This window comes from Drosophila gunungcola, chromosome 3R (assembly GCF_025200985.1).
Source record: "Drosophila gunungcola strain Sukarami chromosome 3R, Dgunungcola_SK_2, whole genome shotgun sequence".
In the NCBI taxonomy this organism is placed as follows: domain Eukaryota; kingdom Metazoa; phylum Arthropoda; class Insecta; order Diptera; family Drosophilidae; genus Drosophila; species Drosophila gunungcola.
In genome coordinates this window covers 4,940,278-4,959,995 of record NC_069139.1, presented here as the reverse complement: position 1 = coordinate 4,959,995, position 19,718 = coordinate 4,940,278, and the positions used below count along the sequence as shown (strand labels likewise).

General features: G+C 39.9%; 2 protein-coding genes across 12 annotated transcripts in view; both read right to left on the bottom strand.

The window, feature by feature from the left end:
• Nucleotides 1-187: 187 nt before the first annotated feature.
• Nucleotides 188-5,315, bottom strand: LOC128251968 (torso-like protein). Its single transcript, XM_052979261.1, has 3 exons — nucleotides 5,263-5,315; nucleotides 1,722-1,953; nucleotides 188-1,306 (listed from the first exon to the last, which is right to left on the bottom strand). Exons 2-3 carry the CDS (start codon nucleotides 1,929-1,931, stop codon nucleotides 455-457), a joined length of 1,062 nt encoding a protein of 353 aa, XP_052835221.1. The 5' UTR covers nucleotides 1,932-1,953; nucleotides 5,263-5,315; the 3' UTR covers nucleotides 188-454.
• Nucleotides 5,316-8,347: 3,032 nt separating this feature from the next.
• LOC128251878 (peripheral plasma membrane protein CASK) overlaps nucleotides 8,348-19,718 on the bottom strand; it is a 42,144-nt gene continuing 30,773 nt past the window's right edge. For 5 of the 11 annotated variants that reach the window (XM_052979124.1, XM_052979184.1, XM_052979156.1 and 2 more), the window contains 12 exons: nucleotides 15,589-15,774; nucleotides 15,321-15,485; nucleotides 15,158-15,226; nucleotides 13,898-13,927; nucleotides 12,464-12,562; nucleotides 12,255-12,393; nucleotides 11,638-11,691; nucleotides 10,702-10,821; nucleotides 10,510-10,632; nucleotides 9,877-9,984; nucleotides 9,645-9,820; nucleotides 8,348-9,566 (listed from right to left, as the gene is read on the bottom strand). In XM_052979124.1, the coding sequence (XP_052835084.1) occupies nucleotides 9,387-9,566; nucleotides 9,645-9,820; nucleotides 9,877-9,984; nucleotides 10,510-10,632; nucleotides 10,702-10,821; nucleotides 11,638-11,691; nucleotides 12,255-12,393; nucleotides 12,464-12,562; nucleotides 13,898-13,927; nucleotides 15,158-15,226; nucleotides 15,321-15,485; nucleotides 15,589-15,774 (1,449 nt within the window). In that variant the 3' untranslated portion in view covers nucleotides 8,348-9,386. Of the gene's footprint in view, nucleotides 9,567-9,644; nucleotides 9,821-9,876; nucleotides 9,985-10,509; nucleotides 10,633-10,701; nucleotides 10,822-11,637; nucleotides 11,692-12,254; nucleotides 12,394-12,463; nucleotides 12,563-13,897; nucleotides 13,928-15,145; nucleotides 15,227-15,320; nucleotides 15,486-15,588; nucleotides 15,775-19,718 lie in introns of those variants that run through there. The other 6 variants (XM_052979139.1, XM_052979176.1, XM_052979149.1 and 3 more) reach the window with 4 other exon arrangements.

Sequence of the window (19,718 nt, the reverse complement as noted above, 5' to 3'; positions counted from 1 at the left end):
GAACTTAGGTGAAACGGTTGGTAGCGTTTATGGCGTTATTCAGTATATTAACCGTTTTGTACATAGTATTTTATTTAAATTTGAATTTGAATTGTTTATCAAATAGTTCGAAATGAATTTAAAATCCCAGTAAAACTCATACTTATTATATTAATTAACCTGTTCCCAATAAATAGAACAACAACAATTGTAGACTTTGATCAGTATTATTAGAGTATAAAAAAGGCAATCTTAAGAGCTAAGTCAGCTAAAATGCAAGTCAGATGTGTACTCTGTTTCAATTAAACTACCTAAAACTATCACAGGCAGAACATTAACTACGCGCTAGCGCTCCTAACTACAACTAAGCATCTAGGAACTATTGATCCTTGGCTGCCAGATATCGCACAGAATATGTATTCTTTAAAAGTTAACTAAATAAATCATTGCAAATAGAGGCACAATTCTCTACGGACTATCGGCTTGGATGGCTCTGCGGCATGTTGAGCTCCCAGAGCTTCATGTGGTTGTCCAGCACCTCGTGGAACCAGCTCTCCTTCTCCGGCTGCTCCCGGAAAATGGGTTTTATGGACTTGAGGTCCAGCTGCAGGATGGCATCGTTGCCGAGCAGCGAGTCCAGCGATCGCAGTAACGTGCTATTTCCATGCAGTTTTAATAGGGTCACATACTTGACCACATAGTACTCGTACTGCAGCTTTCTCCGTGCCCATCGCTCCACGGTGGCATTGGCGCTGGCCGATCGAATCTGGCCAAGATGGGCGGCAAACCAGGGTGCAAAGTAGTTGTACAGATCCAGCTTGGAGAGCCCATTCAGGCCCTTACTCTTGATCCGCTCCTTGATCATGCTGTAGTTCTTGCGGCTATACACGAACACCTGGTACAGTGAATTGCCGGTGGTGTACGAGTTCACGTAGTGGGTGCCCACATGATCCATAAAATGGATGGCGGAACTTAGGTTCCCGACTTGCATTTGATCCATTCGTGCTTTCACATCCGGTTCCATTGCCTGGTGCACTGGGATCTCGGCATTAAAACGACCTGTTTCCCTGAAGCGCACCACCCTAACCAAAACATAGGAGTAATCTCCAACGATAAACGACGTATTGATGCCCAGCCTCTTGGCCGCATTATCCGGAAACCATCCGGCCGAGAACGCCTCCCACGGTTTGCCCATCCGCTCGATGGAGAAATCCCGAAAATAGGCCTGGAACAATTGCCGTCGATTCTCGCAGAACTCCATGTGAAAGTCTCCGTGAAAGATTCCGGGCGTGGTGTCCTCATTACTCTCCGCCAGGCCAGTCAAGTTCTAAAAGGATAACAAAGTGAATTACAAAATACTTATAAATGTTTGCAGAACAAATAGTAAATAATATACCTTTGAAAAAAAATATGTTCATTACAGCTATATATTTATCTAACTAAAAAGTATAAAGCTGACTGTTTTGTAACACATATTAAATTGACCGGCAATAACTTATTAAGCTAATGATCATTTCGCCACAATCTGGTTAGCCAGCATTCAAAATATAAAATGTAAAGTGGTGCCATTTGAACACCAATATTGGCGGAAGTATAAAAAATGGTCTACAATTAAAAATAGTAACAGCCTTTGGCCGGCCAAAAAAAGTATATGATAATTGTAGTCAAAGGTTAATAGCAAAAGAAATAGCTCTGATTTTATTTTCCTCATTTAAATTCTTAAATCTAACACTGATACTTACTCTGTAAATGTTCCTCGTGGGCTCCTTGAACACCCATCGCTCCGGCTCCACATTGTCATTGAGGGGTATTACGCGCATGGAGATGCTCAGGTATCCGTAGCGCAGGAATATATTAATGGCCTTGCCGATCCGAAGCTGGGACTCGCGACGACCTCCATCCGCCAGGAGAGCCAGGGTCAGCAGCCAGAAAAGGCCAGGCCACGACCTCATCGCTCAGCATGCAAGTTTAGAACTGTAATGGATGACAAATGGTCAGGAAAAGGTTATTTTAGGGTTTTTTTTTATTAAGATGCATATTTATTTTGATTACAGCTAGTGATTTTGCACAATTAAACCCATTTGGATTAATTTGAAAAATGGTATAATTGGATTCATTTAAATTTAAGCCACATAATTGGTAATTCCCACAAGAGTTAAAGCGCTCCCGTTGCTAAAGCTCCTTTACATTACTATTAACTTCTAGTTTTTACTATAATATATCAACAAATAATATTCATACAATTTTTGTTCAATTTAAATAAAAACTGTATTGCAATAATCACTGCAAATAATAAACAGCAGTGATAAATTCTAAATCAATTTACTTTATAAAATACAATTTAAGATGGTTTGAGAAATTGCAATATAACGAGCATTTAAAATTAAGCAACACAATGTTCTCATAAAATGTTTATTGATTGGCAATAAAAAGGACCTATAGTAAATGTTAAATAAGTGACAAACACGTTTTAAATTTAAAGCCAGTAAATCATTTCCCCAACAGATCTTCAACCGGTAAGTTTCCTCAAATGGCGCCTCAATTGTTTGTTTATATTTAAAAGCCACTGCAGTAGTTGCCATTAAGAGAAGTTAACTATATGGCAATAATTGCAGGGCCGCCGTGTTTGTTTTTCCACTCCATAAACGGGCGATAATTTAAGCGCGGTCTAATTGGCCATGAACCTTTGCCAAAGCTGAACTTGAACCGAGTCGACTGTTGAGTGTTAAGCTTGAGCTGCTCGGAGTGGATTTTCGTAGAGGCCACCAGCTCGTAGCTAGTAGCTATCACCTGGCGATGAGTTGAAGCTCTGCTCCGATCACCTCAAGTGGCTGCAATTAGCCGCAGGCTTTCTGGCCGTAAAAACAGCCACTGCCACAAAGTAAAGCCATCAAAATTGGTTTGGCTGTCGTCGTAGAAGCAGTCGCAGACGCATTGACTTGCAAATTATTTCCTAAAAACATTTTGCATGCCTCGTAACCGTTTTTTTTTCTTTGCTTTTTTTCTGGTGGACCCACTAGCTAAACTACTAGGACCGGTTATGCCGTTCGCCAATATTTCTGGCCAGAGATTAGCATTATGGCCGGGCCAGAGGAAGCCGCCAAGAAATTGGCCCAAACCACATCACAAGACATCACAACACACCACACACAACATTCTAAAAGCATGGCGAGGCAACACACATTTACTAAAATTCGAGCCGTTATCAGAAAAAGCAGTTAAGCGACGTGTTTGGCGGGCCAAAAACACGGGGGTAAGCCGGGTGTCAGTGTTAGCCACGTTCGTGAGTCACACCTGTCGCCGCGGGGCGGTCAAGCGTAACGCCAGACAAACAGCCATGATGACACTCAAATTGTTAACAATTTACGTGAACCATAAAATCTAGGCGACGATAAACTTGTCCAGCAGCAAAAAAAAAACACACAAACAGAAGCCAAACAAAAAACAGCAGGAAGAGTGAGTGAATGAAAAATGCCCGTAATGAAACTAGCCCTGAATGGAACAAAGGAAAGAGCCATTTGTCTGCCTGCTTCGTGTTAAACACATATAGCAATGAACGCTCCTCACGAGCTATGGGCATTTCCAGGAAATACTTGATTATAATACTTGATTTATAAATACAATATAATCAGTAGCGCTAGTAGCCAACTTGGCCCCAACGATGAACCGCAAAGATGATAGCAAACGCCATGTGGATGCGAACATTCTGCGAGAATTCGATTTCGAAGGTTGTCAAATTCTAGCAAACTTGCGAGCATAATACCCTAATAAGCTTAGTTCTCCAACTCCAGCAAGACCACAAAAATGCCGTACAATTGCCAAACTTGAGCTCTAAAATCCGCGTCCCGCTCGAAAGGCATGTGTTATATGACTTAATGATAGTTAGTTTTGGCGGCGGGGGTATTTACAATAGCGGACGCGTAACCTTGTGCAAAAGACCCACAAAAAAAAGCCGCGAACCGGAGTTCGAGATGAAGAAGACGAATTAAATCAAAAATTCAATGCGCGCACTCGGACTCTAAAGCAAAAGCCAACTTAAAATCAACTCGTTCAACTGTGACTCCCTCAGCACTGAGAAAAATACCTTACTTGGGAATGGGAAAACAAAAAATTCTGAATTGAGAGGTCCAAAAAAGTTCTTCCAAAAAAATATATCTTTAATATAAATCGTTCTTCGATTGTATTTTTAAATTTTGTTACTTTTTAGAATGCAGGTTGTTTCTAATTTTGTTTTAAATATATTTACTTTAACTTGTACTGGAAATATATCCAGAAAATAAAAATTTAATACAGGAATTAAAGTACGCTATATAATATAATATAAAACCCATTCAAGATATATTTGGAATTTTAAAACCTTTTTTTCTGATAAAAACGAATATCTTTTCGATCAATTTTATGGGTTTACCCAAATATGCCAAATGTTGTGTCAGTGTTTGACACTGTGGTAGTCTGAGGCCCAGTCAATTGAAGATTCTTTATGCGCATTTCATGCGCTCTTTTGTGGTCGTGGTGCGGATCTGGAAGACTGAAGCCGGGCGAAGGGCACAGAGGTGGAAAGGGGCATAAGGTCTGCAGTTTATACTATGTATCGCGCTTAATTTTATGCTTGGTCCGTATGCGTTGTTTCCTTGAGCGGTGTTAAACAAAAGTTGTCTGACTGCGAGGTGCTGAGGTGCTGCTGTTGCTGCTGCTGTTGCTGCTGCTGTTGCTGTTGCTGCTGTTTTCGTTGTGTTGTGTGGTGTGGTGTTTATTTACCTGCACGAGAACTCGAACGCGGATTGGAATTGACGTAACCATCAACCAGAAGCGGCTTTTGGGCAGAAGCTTAAACTGAGACGAAGGAGGGTGGAGGGTGGAGGGGAGTCTAGTCAACAGTCGAGACTAAGACGCAGCTAAACAGTGGAGTGGTTAGCCTTATCGCTTCGATACCGGGGGCCAGTGCACAAGGCTGGCTCTGAATGCCTTTGGCATCGTTAAACCGAGTCTGAATTGTACGGTTTGTGGGTCAGAGGTCGGCGATCGACAATCGACAATCGACGATGGCGCCCTCAAGTGATAAGCCGAGCTATGAATAGATCGCATGGACGAGCTGAGATCGAATTACGTTCGCGAGGATTTCAACAACATCAACCAAACAGCGCTGGCAAACACAGTCAAGTACTTGGAGCACTCTGGGCAACAGTCAAAAACACAAAAACCGAACAGCGACGACGACAACGACAACGACAACGACGTGCCTTCAATTGCAATTAAAAGCCGGAATCGCGGCAGCACTTACACTCCAAACGCGATCAGCACAACTTCCAGCGCGCAGACTCAAAACCAAACTGAAACTGGCTACCAAAACTCGATCGCCTGGAGAGAACAAGCCGATGATCAGAGCAGTAGCAATTTGTGTTGCGCCACGCGAGCAACATGTTGCTGCTGGCGAGCAAGTAAAAATGTTGCAGCGGCAACAGTTGCAGTTCAATGACTGACTGGCTGGCCAGCAGAAGTTCTACCTCCTCCAACGGTAATAACTATGGCTATGGCTTTGGCTAATGCTAATGGCCTGGCACAAATATCTATTGTTGACATCTGCCGCTGGGGGACAGCTTTTCCGCTTATTAATATTTCCAAGCACGTCGTCGCCAACTTCCAGTTAAGTTCAATCCAAGGAGGACGAGTAGGAAGAGGTGGCAGATTGAAATGATTGCAGACTTGCGCAAGACTTACCATAGAATCGTGTGGCCAGTAATCAAAAACTTTTGATACTGTCTGTGGAGCGACAAAAAAAAAATAATAATAATGAAAACTAATAAGACCAAAAGTAAGCCGAAAGAAACAAAAACGAAAGTATCAAATTCGCATTACCTTGAAAACAAGCCAACAAATTTGGGTCAAGCTTTGAGCGACAACATTCAACAACACTCCAAGTGTAATGTTTCAATTAGAAGCTTGAGATATGTAAATGTATCTGTATCTGTATCTGTATCTGTAGCTCAAAAGCCGTGACTGCAGGGCATCCGCTTTGTCACATTGCCTTGACTTCCACTGGCCATTGAGAAATTCTGCGAATTTTGCTGCTGGCTTTCTAAGAACTCAAAAGGTTCTGATTTTGAGTCTTTTTTTTTTTGTTGCTACGAATTTGGGTTTTTTTCTTGGCGTTTTGGACTTCCGAAAATCATTGCAAAAGCTGGTTGAAATTGTATCTCTCGTATATTTTTCTCTTTTCATATATAGAAGTTCTTTTTATTAATTTTGTTTCGATTTCGGTTTCTGTGTGTTTCTGTGTGTTTGTGGGTGTTTTTAGCTTTGTCTTTGCATGCATGATTCAAAACTTATGTATTAAAATTCGGTATTTCAGTGTTTACTCGTTTTTATTTAATTCTCATTCCCGTTCTCATCTTCGTCGATTCTCTTTCTCTTTCTGTTTCATTTTAATTTATTATTATTAATCCCATGTTTAAACTATGTATATATAATGACATTTTTTTATCATTTACTTTAAATGATATTTTCTAACGCCGCGGCCTTCTGCGCCCCAATCGATCCATTTGTCGATCCATTCATTTCATTTCATTTATTATTTTAATAACAATTCACTCAATTAGCTCAAATCGCGTCAATCTACACATATTGACATTGGAGATCATAAGCATATTCAACTCATCTTCACCATCATTACCCTCGTTATCATAATATCATTACTTCATTGACTTATGAAATTAGAGAAAAATTCTAATTCATTTGGTTTACGTGACATGACCATGTTCATTTCGTCTCTTTTCTCATTTCTTTTTTCATTTTTTTTTATGTAATATCAACAATAAATTTTCACTTAATCTTAGGGTGAAATTATTCTTAGAGTAATACAGCTACAATCTGCTCGCAATCGGCTAAGAAAAAAAGGATCAGAATTAAAAGTACGAAACGAATCCTTCGAAATCCTAGCTCAATCTCGGGATACTATCTTCCGATGTCCCTCTAAATTCAATCCTTCAATCAATCGTTCCTAATCGTTTGTCATACCGTAAAATATAAGTTTTTGATTTGAGCATTCTTCCTAATCATCTCATCATTTTTGGTGTTTTCCTGGGAGCCTCAAAATGTACATACTACATCCAACTCCAGTCGACTTCTATTCACTTCTCGTCTCGTCCCGTTTAAGGTATAATACTTAGTTAATTTGGCCACTTGGCTGCGTTTGCGTTTGTGGTTGTGGGTAGGTAGTTAGTTCTTCAGTTTTTCGGGTAGGTTCGGTTGTTCTTCTTTTTCTCTGGGATACTTCTATGATTTGCATTGCCTCACTGCTATCGTCATCCACTTCCACGCTCAGAACCGAAAAGTTATAGCCCAGCGTCTAACGATAATACTCATACTCTATGCAAAATTGTTCAACCATTTTGAAACCATAGAATTGTTCTGGATATAAGTGTGTGTGTATTATATTCTTGTGTGGTGTGCGGTTGGGAAATTCAAGTGGGTTCGAATCAAGCTCAGGCTTAAATTGGGAATAGTGATTTTAGTGGTGTGGCGCAGGCATGTGTTTACAAACGTGTGTTGTGTGTGTTCGGTTTAATACTAAGTTCGATCTCAAGTTTCCATCCCCAACTACATTTGGTAGGTGATTGCATGTGCTAATTCGAAATGCACCTTTCGGATCTCTACGGTTAGGGGGAGAAAAAAGCGAAATTACTGAGCGCTGGATGCTGGATGCTGACTGACTATAGAATATATAGAATGAAGCTGCACATAAAAAAATGCCAGGTTTCTTGATTGCTAAGACAGTTCGTCGATTCGTCGGTGTCATTGTAAAGTATCTCGAAAATTTGAAGCTGCTGCTTGGGTGGTTACTGGGCCTGTGGGTGTACGATTAATTCAATTCAATTCAATTCAAAGCGACATAACATCTGTCAGATTCTGATTCTGATACCGATCAGTTTTGGGTCTCCTTGTTAGGTTCTCGTTTTTTTTTTTTTTTTTTTGGCTGTGGGTTAAAAGGAAGCGCTCCGCTATATTATTCTTATTGAACTTGACTGATTTTCAATGTATCCAACCTGAGTTTGAGTTGTTCGAAAAATATATATATGTGTGTGTATACATATTTCCTCGTTTTCCTACATTTTTTTTTGTCATATATTTATACGTGTATCTGCCTGTTTTGCGTTGACCTGCAATCTCCTCATTCTTTTTGCTAATTATTTTAATTCGTAATTGCAGTTAGTATGTGTGTTTTTGTGCTCACTCTATGTTTTTCCTTTTGTTTACTTTGCTTTTGCTTGAATTAAACGCTGCTGCAATTATTATTATGTATTTTTTTTTTTTTTTTTTTATTACACTTGATTGCATTTTTTGTGGTTTACTCATTTCTCATTGAATTCAATTAAACGTCAACAATTTGGTTTCTTTTATTATATGTTTTTTTTTTGCATTTCTTTCGTGTAGTGTTGTGACTGGAATTAATTATTTTATTTTTTTTTTGGTTTTTCTGTTGCCTTTTCTTTATGTTTTATTGCATTTAAAACGTGCACTTTACCACTGTCCTTACTTGATCGATCTTCCATATGTAACTAATTAGTTCTTACTTGGCTTGAAACACTTGAAATTGCTCACATCGTAATTTGTTTATTATGTTCTGTTCATTGAGTTCTTTGTGGCTGCTGTTATGTCTCCTTGTGTCTATGTTTAATTATATTTAATTACGTAGTTTTCTCTATAATTTACTAACTCGTTCAACGCCCTATCTCTGCTCACAAGACTCTAACCGGAAATAATCTTTGATTAAAAACAATTTGGAGTGATTCGAACTGAACCCTTTGTGCGGGGTTTCGATTTGTCTACCTCCAGTTAACTTAGACACTAACAAGTGCAAGATTTACATAAGCGTTTAATGCTGTTTTTTGACTAAATGTGGAATACATAAAAACAATACAACAAAACAATAATCGTAAAAATAACACAATGAGCTTGGAATGGCAAATACAATTGGGTTAAAAATAATACAAATAAACGTTGTTAAAAACGATAAACAAAAAAGAGGCAAATACAAATTTGTTGTTTGACAATTAACACTTTTGTCGTTTGCGTTGCGAGCGCAGTTCCCATAATACCCAACTATTCTTAAAGTATATAGCTCGGCGCCAGGCGCCTTCTATCCTGCTATCCTTCTGTCCATCAATCTTTCAATCTTTTCCGTAGTGGTTGCTGTTGCTTCTTCAGTTGCTGCTGTTTGTGCCTTGGTAATACTTTAATGGTGTCTTGTGGTGATGTGGCGTGTATCTGTATCTGTATCTGTATCTGTAGCTGTTTCTGTTTCTTCGCTTTGCATCTCAATAGAGCGCCACGTTGGAGGCCTGCGTGTAGGCATCCCACTCGCATTCGCAGCCCTCGAGGCAGTCGGGGCATTCCAGCTCGCTGTCTTGTCAGTACAGCCAGGATACGGGCACCCACTGCGGGGTGGTGTGCACCCGGTCGATGGCCGTCTCCAGCGTGGCAATCGTCTCGCTGATGTCGTTGTTCACAATCGTCAGGTCGAAGAAGTGTCCATACAGCTGACGCAGCATCTCCGACTCCTTGGCCAAACGCTCCAGGCTCCCATCGTACTGCCATGAGGCGGAAACAAAAAGGCAGTTAGTAAGGTTTGATTTGGTTCTATCCACCATCTACTATCTACTACTTACATCTGCTATATTCTGCAGCGAGGGCGCCGCTATGAACACCACATAGGGCGTGAACTCGGCCGTGCGTAGTATCTTCAGTGCCTGCGGCTCCACATCCAGTATGGCCATCTTGCCCTCGGTGTGAATGCGCCGGATGGTGTCCAACTTGGTGCCGTACATGGCATCCTCATGGGTGCCTATAACCAATGAATGTAGCTGATTTGGGCATGGGTCTATGACTGAGTATATCTACCGTATTCCAAGTACTCATTCGCACCGATGTCCGCCATCATTTCATCGTGCGACACAAAGTAATAGCTGCGTCCATTCTCCTCCTCGGGCTTGGCAGGTCTCGTTGTATCTGTAAGTCAAGGGAAATTAATAGATGTCCCTTCACTAAAATTGTTTCACTGCAGTCAATTGGTTACAAAACATTTCAAAACAAACAAAAACAGCACATCAAAACGTTTAGTAATTAATTATAGCCAGGAAATACTTGTGTGCTGCTAATAAATTACTACTTTCGATTGGCAAATAAATAGTTAGCATTTTAAAGCCATAAATTAATTGAGCCATAAAATAGGCATAAATCTATTTAAGGCTGTAAAATGAGAAATCAACAGGAAACCTATTTAGGATTTTGACACAGTAAATAAGAGCTTTTTTTTTTTTTGCGTACTCAACAATTTATGGTGATTCAGTTTTTATGGTACAGCAAGAAGATATAGCGATTTATGCATCATTAACTCGAGCAATTGAGCGATGGCTTTATTTTTTGCCCAACATGGCAATGTGTTAAATCAGTAAAATAAAAAAGTAAGGCCTGTTTCGCCACTTTAGATTCATTTGGCAAAGCGAAAGGTACTTCTATGATAAAGTTACTTACGTGGTATGGGATAGGCGTACTTGTCGGGGTACTTCGAAATCAAGGTGTTCTTGATGTGCCGCCTGCCTACCCCATGAGCACCCAAGAGCACCAATGTTTTGCGCTGAAAATTCGGGTCGCCAACTGGAATAAAAAGATGAAGGTGCATAAACACAAAGTTCAGGGATAAGGATAAGGGATAATCAAACCCACCTGGCACCTTGACAACCTCCTCGTACGTGACCACATCGAGCGTGTCGAAGATGGCATTGTGCTTGGCCAGATATTTGTCCCGGCATTGCTTCTTCTTGCGCCCGAAGATGGAGCAGTTAACTGTTGGTTATAACGGAGATCAAGTGTTATTGAATTATATTACCAAACAAAAAAAAAATAGAAGGCAGTAAGAGCTGAGTAAGTTAAGAGCCGCATGCTTATAGAGCAGGCACAAACATGCTGATATGATAAATTCGGGCATGAAGCAAGCACGATTTTGCTTAGCAATATTACTATTGATGAATTTATGATATCCTTTTAGATGACTCCGTTTCCTTCCCTTCCCGACCTACGTTTTCATTTTCTTCGAATCGGAGAGATACATATGCGGTGTTCTTTCAGCCAGCCTAACGTGCAGTGGAGTGAACTTGTGTCGATGTACATATGTATATTTGTGGGGCTAACTAAGTTTGGTTGGGATATTATTTATTTGGGTTTGGGTTTCAAAAGCGGGACGGGTTCAACTCTGTGGTTTCAAAAACAACGATGACTGATGTGCATCTACTGTTTTTTAGATGGCAATCGTGATTATGAGTGGCAGTTCTACTCGATTCCTGGGGACTGAGTGGCTAAGTGGTTCGGTGGTGCCGTCTACATAAGCTACAACTTTCGGGTGGTTGGTTGGGTGGGTGGGTGAATTCATTTTACAAAAAATTTGCTATCGATAGAAATTCTGTTGTACAGTACGTGTATAGTATTTTATGTTTTGTGTTTTGTTTCTGGCATAACAAGAACTCAAGAAGAAACGTTTAAAAGACAAGTCTTGGCAGCTCTTCTTGGGAGATTTTGTGGTGTTTTTTTTGTTTTGATTTTGGTTTTGGTTTTGTGGTGTGTTGTGTTGTGTTGTGCTATGGCTTTTGGTTATATGGTAACTACCTGCTGATCCATCACACCCATCTGCGTGAGCGGAACATCCAGCACCCGGTTCTCCTGCATTATATTATCATACATACATAGTTTATAGCAATTCTTTGGTTTGGTTCGAGATGCGAGATTCATGGTTAGCAACTAAGTAATAGAGTTTTGTACACAGGTGTGCAGGTATGTAGGTGTCTTTGGGTCTTTGGGTCGTTGCTTTTTCGGCTTAAAATTTGGCGGCGTTTTTTGGTTGGTTAATTTGAAAAGGTTTTTGTTTTGACTACTTTTTATATATTTTTTTTTTTGGGGCATGCAACTCTCTGTTAGTGTTAGTGTACAGATGTGGGTGTATTTCTGGGTGGTTTATGTGTGTTTTGTATGCTATATGTTTGTGGGAAAGAGACTTATAGCGAGAAAGAGAGAGAGAGCGCGCTTTCCCCATTTTTTTTTTTTGGAGTAACTACGAGATCGTCATACACTTCCAATATAAGTACAATTATTCATATAGCATACGATTGGTTTTTTGATTATATCGAGCATCCAATTACACATAGAGAACACGGATAGTTTGTGGCGCCTGAGACGCCTGATGCCTGCCGCTGGCGAGGATCTTTCACCGCAGCCCAAGGACTCACCCTGCTCCTGCTTGGTCTTGTCGACCGTCTGGCAGGCGATCCGCCACTCCTGCAGCTCCGGCGACGGAATCAGTCCTGCCGATCCGCCCACCGTGTCCAGTCGCGCCTGCCACCAATGATGATCGTCCTTGCTAATGATCTGCAACGCAAAATGTAACGCAATGCAAATGACTCGAATTTCAATTGGTGTTAAGCCTTCGTAAGCCTACCTGCAGTATGTCGCCCACTTGGAATGATATGCCCGCCTGGGCGCAGGGTATAAGCTCATCATCCAGCGGATTATAATCGAATTGGGCGCGCACGAATATCTGCGGGAAAGTGGAAGAGTGGGAAACACACAGAAAATAAACCAGATGAGCAGAAATAGTTGCTAGCAGTTCGATGATTCGGTTGCCTTTCCTTTTCCTTTTCCTTTTCCCCTTCAGTTTTACATTTTCTGCCATTTCAGCTACTTTTGCACGGGCTGCAACTGAGTTGCGGCTGCCTCAGCGAAATGGGTTTCGGTGAATGCGAATTACATGCAAAACTCATTTGCATGTCAAAAGCAGCGGCAGCCACAGCAACAAATTCAGCAACAGTAGCAACAAAGAAACAAACAACTTTGGCAAGCAGAAGCCTCGAAATGTTAGATGCCCTGGCGAATTGTAAACTATTATTCAGAAGTTTGCGTTATTTAAGGCAAACAAAAAATCAGATTTAGTTAAATTTTCAGTTCCGTTCCCTATAGAGAAATTTAAATTGAAAACCATTTTTATTTGCTGCTTAACCAACAGATATAAAATCTACAATTTTTGTTAAACAATTTAAAATGTATATTATGCCCTTCATTTAAATTAAAAAAAAAATGAATATACAAATGTACGCACCAATGTCACCTTTTTCCACAAAAAGTTTTCAACAATTTTGTTTTATTAAACAATGAAATTTAATTTTCGTTTGATTGTTATTAGTTTGTTTGAAACAAATATATAAAACAAGGTACCTATTTATATTTATTTGTAAAATTTAATTGCCAGTCTTCTAAGCAGAAAGTTAAATTGAAAACTATTTTATTTTGCTGGCTAACCAACGTGTTTTAATAACAAATTTGTTTTAAATATTTCTGGTATAAGTATTTTTGCTAACTGAAATAAATGTGAAAACGTATGTTTCTCACGTAATGTCCAAAACAAATTAAACTATAGTGATTTATAAAACAACATTTATAAATCACTATAGTTTCATTTTCTGTTGTTAGTTATTTGTTTGTTCTGAACAAATATCCCAATCATTTGTTTGTACAATTTGTAGATGCAACTTTTTGGGCAAATTGAAAGGTGGTTGTCATGTGGCAACGGTTGTGCTCGAAACTTTGGTTCATAATTACAATATCCCCGAATAGGGCATCAAAGGCCTGCTTGCCGCTTCGCTGTTGTAGACTAAGTGATGAACATAAATTAGACAAATTTACGGCTCTTGTGTGAGTTGTGCCTTTTGACTTGTCTGTCGGTTAATGAATATGCACATCTACACATCTACACATATACCGGAATACCAGGGGGGAAATGGTTGAGTTCGAGTAAAAGTAATCTCGAGTGGGTGGTGGTGGGTGGTGGGTGTTGTGTGCGTGATTTCGTGTCTATTGTGGGGAGCGTGATACTTACAAGCACCGGAGCGGGTCTGATCCTGAAAAGCTGCATGGTGGCATGAGTGAGGGGATAGAGAGATACAAAGGTAGAGGGGTAGAGGTTTCGGATTCGGAAGGAAGGAATAGATTGAGATAGAGAGTGTGGAGTTATGTTAATGCACTGCGAAATAATTGCATAATGGATTATAGCTACAACTACGAAGGAAACATTTTGCGTGGGGGTGGTGTTTACTGTTCAGGATGCCTCATAAATATATTTACACACCCATAAATATAACATGACTGCGTGCACAAACCTATTTTTGCCATTACTCCCCTCGTTGTTTTACAATATGCATAATGCACTCGACTGCTGCCCCTGAGTTCTGATTTCGAGGCCTCATTGTTTTGTTTCCCATTTTGGGGGGGTATACGCCCATTACGAGCTAATTAATCCCTATTGATATTTTGATTTCGCCACATGGACAAACGAGTACAAGCATTCCACTTCATCAAACTTAATAACTTAATGCCAGCCTATTTGGTTTGAAGTCCAAGGTGCTCTTCGAAACGAGTTTAAAGGGTTGGGTTTTGGGGGCGATTTTCGGAAGCATTGACCAATTATTTAATTATGTGCATTTCATAAGTGATTAAATGCCTTTGGAATTGCAACTAGATTTCAAATTAAGAGCTAATGCATTTACTGTGATGCTTTCACACAAGTAATAATAAATATGATTGCTGCTAATAAAATTATATATTCTCACTCTATTTATTTGTTTTAGATTTCTCTATCAAGTTGGAGTCTAAAATGCTTTTCAATACAAATTAAAAGGATTTAATTGGTGGCCTTTCGGAAGCACTGACTAAATATTTAATTATTATCTAATTATTATAATTGATATCGATCTAAGAGCTCATACATTTACTTTATTTGTTTTAAATTTATGTTGAAAATGCTTTTCAAATCGAATTAATAAGGGTTTTGGCTTTCGTAAGCGCTGACTTATTATTTAATTATGTGAATTTGAAATGTGATTAAGTAAAATGCCCCATTCTTACTTTCCTCATAATAAATATGATTACTGCTTAAGACATTATCTTATTAAAGTTCACCTGAGCTTTTAATCATGACACCAAGAAATAGGGCGAGTAAAAGACATAACTAAATGAGATGGGATTACCATGTTTACTTTGTAGTTTATTTTTGTATGATTAGTAGGATGATTAGTCAGCCTTAAAGGACACTATACAATATGCATAGTAGGTGGGCAGTTAGCCCAACTCGATGACTTACCTCGCAGGGGGGCGGAGCGCTGCGGTACGAAGGAACTATCTTGAAGGTAACAGAACCGCGTGCCTCGCGCTGCAACAGAGGGATTAGCATTGGACACATTCAATTAGCAGGTGGACAATGTCGGCAAGGGAGTGCAAAGTGGAGGATTGATTGGTGGGCTCACCAGCATTCGTTGCAATTGGCCAACCGACTGGTGCTGCACCGGCTGGCCGTTGATCTCCCGTATCTCGTCGCCCACGTGCAGCGTGGCCTGGCGGTGAATCATCCCGCCGTGCATAATCCTGGCCACAATGCACCGCCCGTCCTCGGTCATCTTCAGCGTGATGCCCTGCAGAGGATTAGAGTGGGTCAGTTGGCCATCTCCGTTCATCTTCTCCCCTGGGGACATGACCAGCTATCCAGCCATCCAGTTATCCAGTTATCCAGCTTACCATGGGCTCGTCCGTGTTCTTCTGGAACTGCACCAGTCGCACTCGGGTCACATGCTGCAGTTCGCCACCCTCGACGTTGTCCAGCTCGTCGCCGTTGAGGTAGGGCACCATCGGGGGCGGGGTGACGCGCAGCGCCTCCTCCCCGTAGACATCGCGGGCCACCACATCGTGGCTATGGAGCAGAGCCTGCAAAGGAAAACACGGCCCGGTAACGAGGTTAGTTGCGACTCAGTACTTGGACTTACTGCGGCAACCCAAAATTACAAATTATTCCCCTTTGCCCTCATTACTATACCTATTTAAACCTGGTCTTAAAGAGCTTTGCGCTATTGCTAGTCTGAATTAATATTTCGTTTTAATTAGTAGCATACCCCTCTGCTAATGTGCATTAAAATTAAGTTTTTAGGGGGTAGACTCCTTTGCTTGTACCCATTAAAATGTTATTTTTGTTGCAGGTATATTTGTTTGCTAACAGAAATTGCATTGATGTACATCTTTTTTGAACAATGTATGATTTAGTTACTTATTTAAAACAAAAAAATTGTATTTGAATAAGGTGTTTTCTGGAAAAAAGTAATTTTGACGAAATCAAATCTTTATAGAAACATTTTGGCTTTCATATATTTTCTAATTGTAACCTATACCTTTAAATTACAAGTTTTCTTAAAAAAAAGCTAAATGAAGCCTAAGAAATTATGTATAAGATTATTATGGCTTTAAATTGTTTTCTCTACTAAATTTCAAGTATTAATGAATTTAATAATTCGTTTATTTCATACTCCAATATAAAGATATATTTAAATAAAAACAAGTAGTTTTTGCTGGCCCATCTCCCGCCATAATTTATTTGCCCATAAAATGGTAAAAGCTGTTTAATTTTAGCATGAAAATTGCATTGAGTAATGTCCACTCTTTTTGCTCCCGGAAGAAAATGGTTTGAAGAGGAAATAATTTTGATTTAAACACATGCTGGATATTTGGGCCCCGAGTGCAGGCTTCGTTTTAGGGTTATCCTAAATTATGGCCGGCAATTAAGCTAGCCGTTATGAGCTCCGGCCGGGCAATGTGGCCGGGTTCGTTTGGCTGCGAAATTAAATTTCCGATTTGCCACGCCTGCCACATACATCATAACACCCCAAACGAGGGACTCCGCACCCGACCGCACCGCACAACTTGTTTACAACATTAACTGTGCGACATTTGTTGCTCAGCCACACAGCTTTTGAGGGAAATAAAAAAACAAATAGCAAAACAAAAAAAAAAAAAAATAGCACACACACACAAACGAGCTGGATAAAAAACACATGGCATCGAGGATGAAACGCCCATTTCCGAAAAGCCGTTAAAAGCGGCGAAAGCCACAAACGAGGGCACGCACATGACCCCGTGACCCCATGGATAACCAGGGATAACCGGGGCAACGACAAAAATCTCAACAATTTATGGCCACTCCCCCCGCTTTCCCCTCATACTACTTTCGGCCTGACTTAATACAATTTCGGTTTTAATAAATTATGTTTAATAACACTTTGAATATGTTGCGAAATTAATTTTTCCTGCCCTTGCCCTTTTTTCTCGGAATGCGGACCAACAATATCCTGGCTGTGGAATGCCAGCAAGAAGGAGTGGGCCAGGACCTGGAGCCGAAGCTGGTCCTGAAGCGAAAGGCATTGGGCTAGGCCATAAAAAAGGATTTTACTGCTATGCCATGCCGTGACACTTGTGCCACTCACACGCACACTGACGCACAGCGGGGACTCACGCACAGACCAAAGGACGATGTGATGTGCATGGTAGACAAATTTACACTGATCAAAACAATATCTAGATTAGGTTCTCAAGATGCCGAAGGAATCATATTCAAAATAGGCATGCGAGCAGCAGTAAAAGTTTGAATCCAGATGGAGAGATCTCAATTTTAGATTGTTAAGGAGCTCTTTAAAATACAACTTCAAAATGGGATGGCACCATTCATAAAGGTTAAAAAATTTATTTAGGAATAAACAATAACTGAGCTATCCTATATACAGAATCAAAACAAAAATGTTTCGAGATAATTATACAATTTTTAAGCATCTTTAAAGACATATGTTACAAGCAGAATAATAACATTAAACTGTAAATGGGACTTTTAAGATCTTAAAACTACTATAAGAGCTATATATAATCACAAGTAATTGCTCCTATAAGAAAAAATGTCTTTATTAATTCTACTCTAATATAATGAGAAATTTATTGAAGTCCATTGAGTGATTCTTAGCAATAAAGCAAAATGTAATGATTTAATGACTATTTCTAGTGTGAAAATGCAAAGATTTACTTAATTTATTTAAGGAATATTTATTTGACCAGACTAACCATTTAAAAACGACTTTTGAAAAGCGAGTTTAGACAAGATTAACTCATTCCGTTTGAAGAGAATTTATGTCTAAACACTGAGCTTGAGAAATCCCTAAGTTAATGCTTGCCATCTTTATGCGAGTGTACATTTAAATATATGCTAAGTACGGCTAACGCACCGCCAGCACTTTTGCCCATTGCCCCGACACCTTTTCGCACCCCCTCAGCCCCCGCTGCCGCCACCCTTGAACTACCCCAGCAGATTCATCCCCTAGCACCATTCATCCCCAATCCACTGGCCCCATAAAAAACGCAATTTTCAACGCTGATGATTACTCAATGCCACAAACACGGGCACGTAGCAGACCCACAAATACGGTTGAACCTCCCGCCCTACACATACACCTACACACTCTCACCCACTCTCACTTAAGCCCTCACCCACACAAATATACACAGTCACATACACACACACACACACACACACCAGCATTTGGACATAAGCACGTTTCATTTCCGCCACAGACATTTGCTGCCTGACATCGACCGCAAAAACTCAACTGAGCAGCTCTCTCTCTTTCGAAGGATATCGCTCTCAGGAAAGGTATGTGTACTATTCAACGCTCTCCCCGTTGATTTTCCGCTTTTCCAGCGAACTGCACTATTCGACAGTTTTCCGTCACCGTCACACACACTGAACTCCAACACTCAGAATTCAGCAGCACTCACCACTTTTGAGTGAATATCCGCAATGGCGTGTGCATAAATATTTCATAATACTTGGGAATATCGCAGCAGCGATGGGGGAATCCCCCAAAACTCAGTTAGCTGTGTAAACAAGAATATGAGAATGATTGGGTGGATTCGAGTAGGGGTTTTTCGGTTAAAGGTGAGATGGGGTTGATGGGTCGGGGATTGACAGGTGGTAATCGAGTTTGGGCTTATCGGGAAACATCAATTCAATAATTTCGACGTGTTCGATTCAAGCGAATCATTTTCGATATTCGGGGGAAGGATATCAAATTTAGTGCGCCCTGATTTGCGATTGGGAAATGAAAATATCTCTGTCGAGCATCCTTCAGATGGTCTTTTGATCCAGCCGTAAACATGGCAACCGATTTCATTCAATTTTCGAACTGTATCGCATGGGGGATAAGTAAACCTATTTGGTTTCGCTAAGTCGCAATGTTTTGGGGGGACAACTTTCGGAATTCTTTATACAAATAAAGAGAAGCTTAACAAAAGTGGAAACGCAAATTTATTGTTTCTTTTTAAAATAATACATAATATCTAATAACTGATTTTTATTTTAAAAAACATCTTCATCTACGCCTTTTCTTTGTTATAACAATTTTAGAACAGTTTTTAAATACCTTACTTTCTCGACAGTTTATTGAAGACCCACTTAAAAACCCTTAAATTTAACCAAGAATCAGATGAAGTAAATGAATATGCTAGAAAAGAAGCTTGAGGCTCGTGCAAAAATGTAAAACAACCAATATTTACTATATAGGTTATTATCTATTCAAAAACACATTGTTTCTCTATAGTTTTAAAGTATTACAGCCTCAATTCTTTAATAATTCATATAAAATCCATATGCTAATAAAAACATTTCAAAGAATATTACACGAAATGCTCTTAGACCATGTGAATGACCCCTTTGAGGCTCACCCAAAAATTTAAGCCTCCAACCAGAATCAAATCCTATTCTCTACTTGTCTGTCTGCAAATTTATTGTATTTGCTCGTTTTGGCAGAAGTTTGCAATCCAATTACGCCAGAACTTCC

What these genes read in the sequence shown, in the direction of transcription:
- LOC128251968 (XM_052979261.1), bottom strand. Translation starts at nt 1,931, where the DNA reads ATGAGGTCGTGGCCTGGCCTTTTCTGGCTGCTGACCCTGGCTCTCCTG. An exon ending in CCACGAGGAACATTTACAGA is followed by an intron (nt 1,307 to 1,721) that starts GTAAGTATCAGT and finishes TTATCCTTTTAG; the next exon opens with AACTTGACTGGCCTGGCGGA.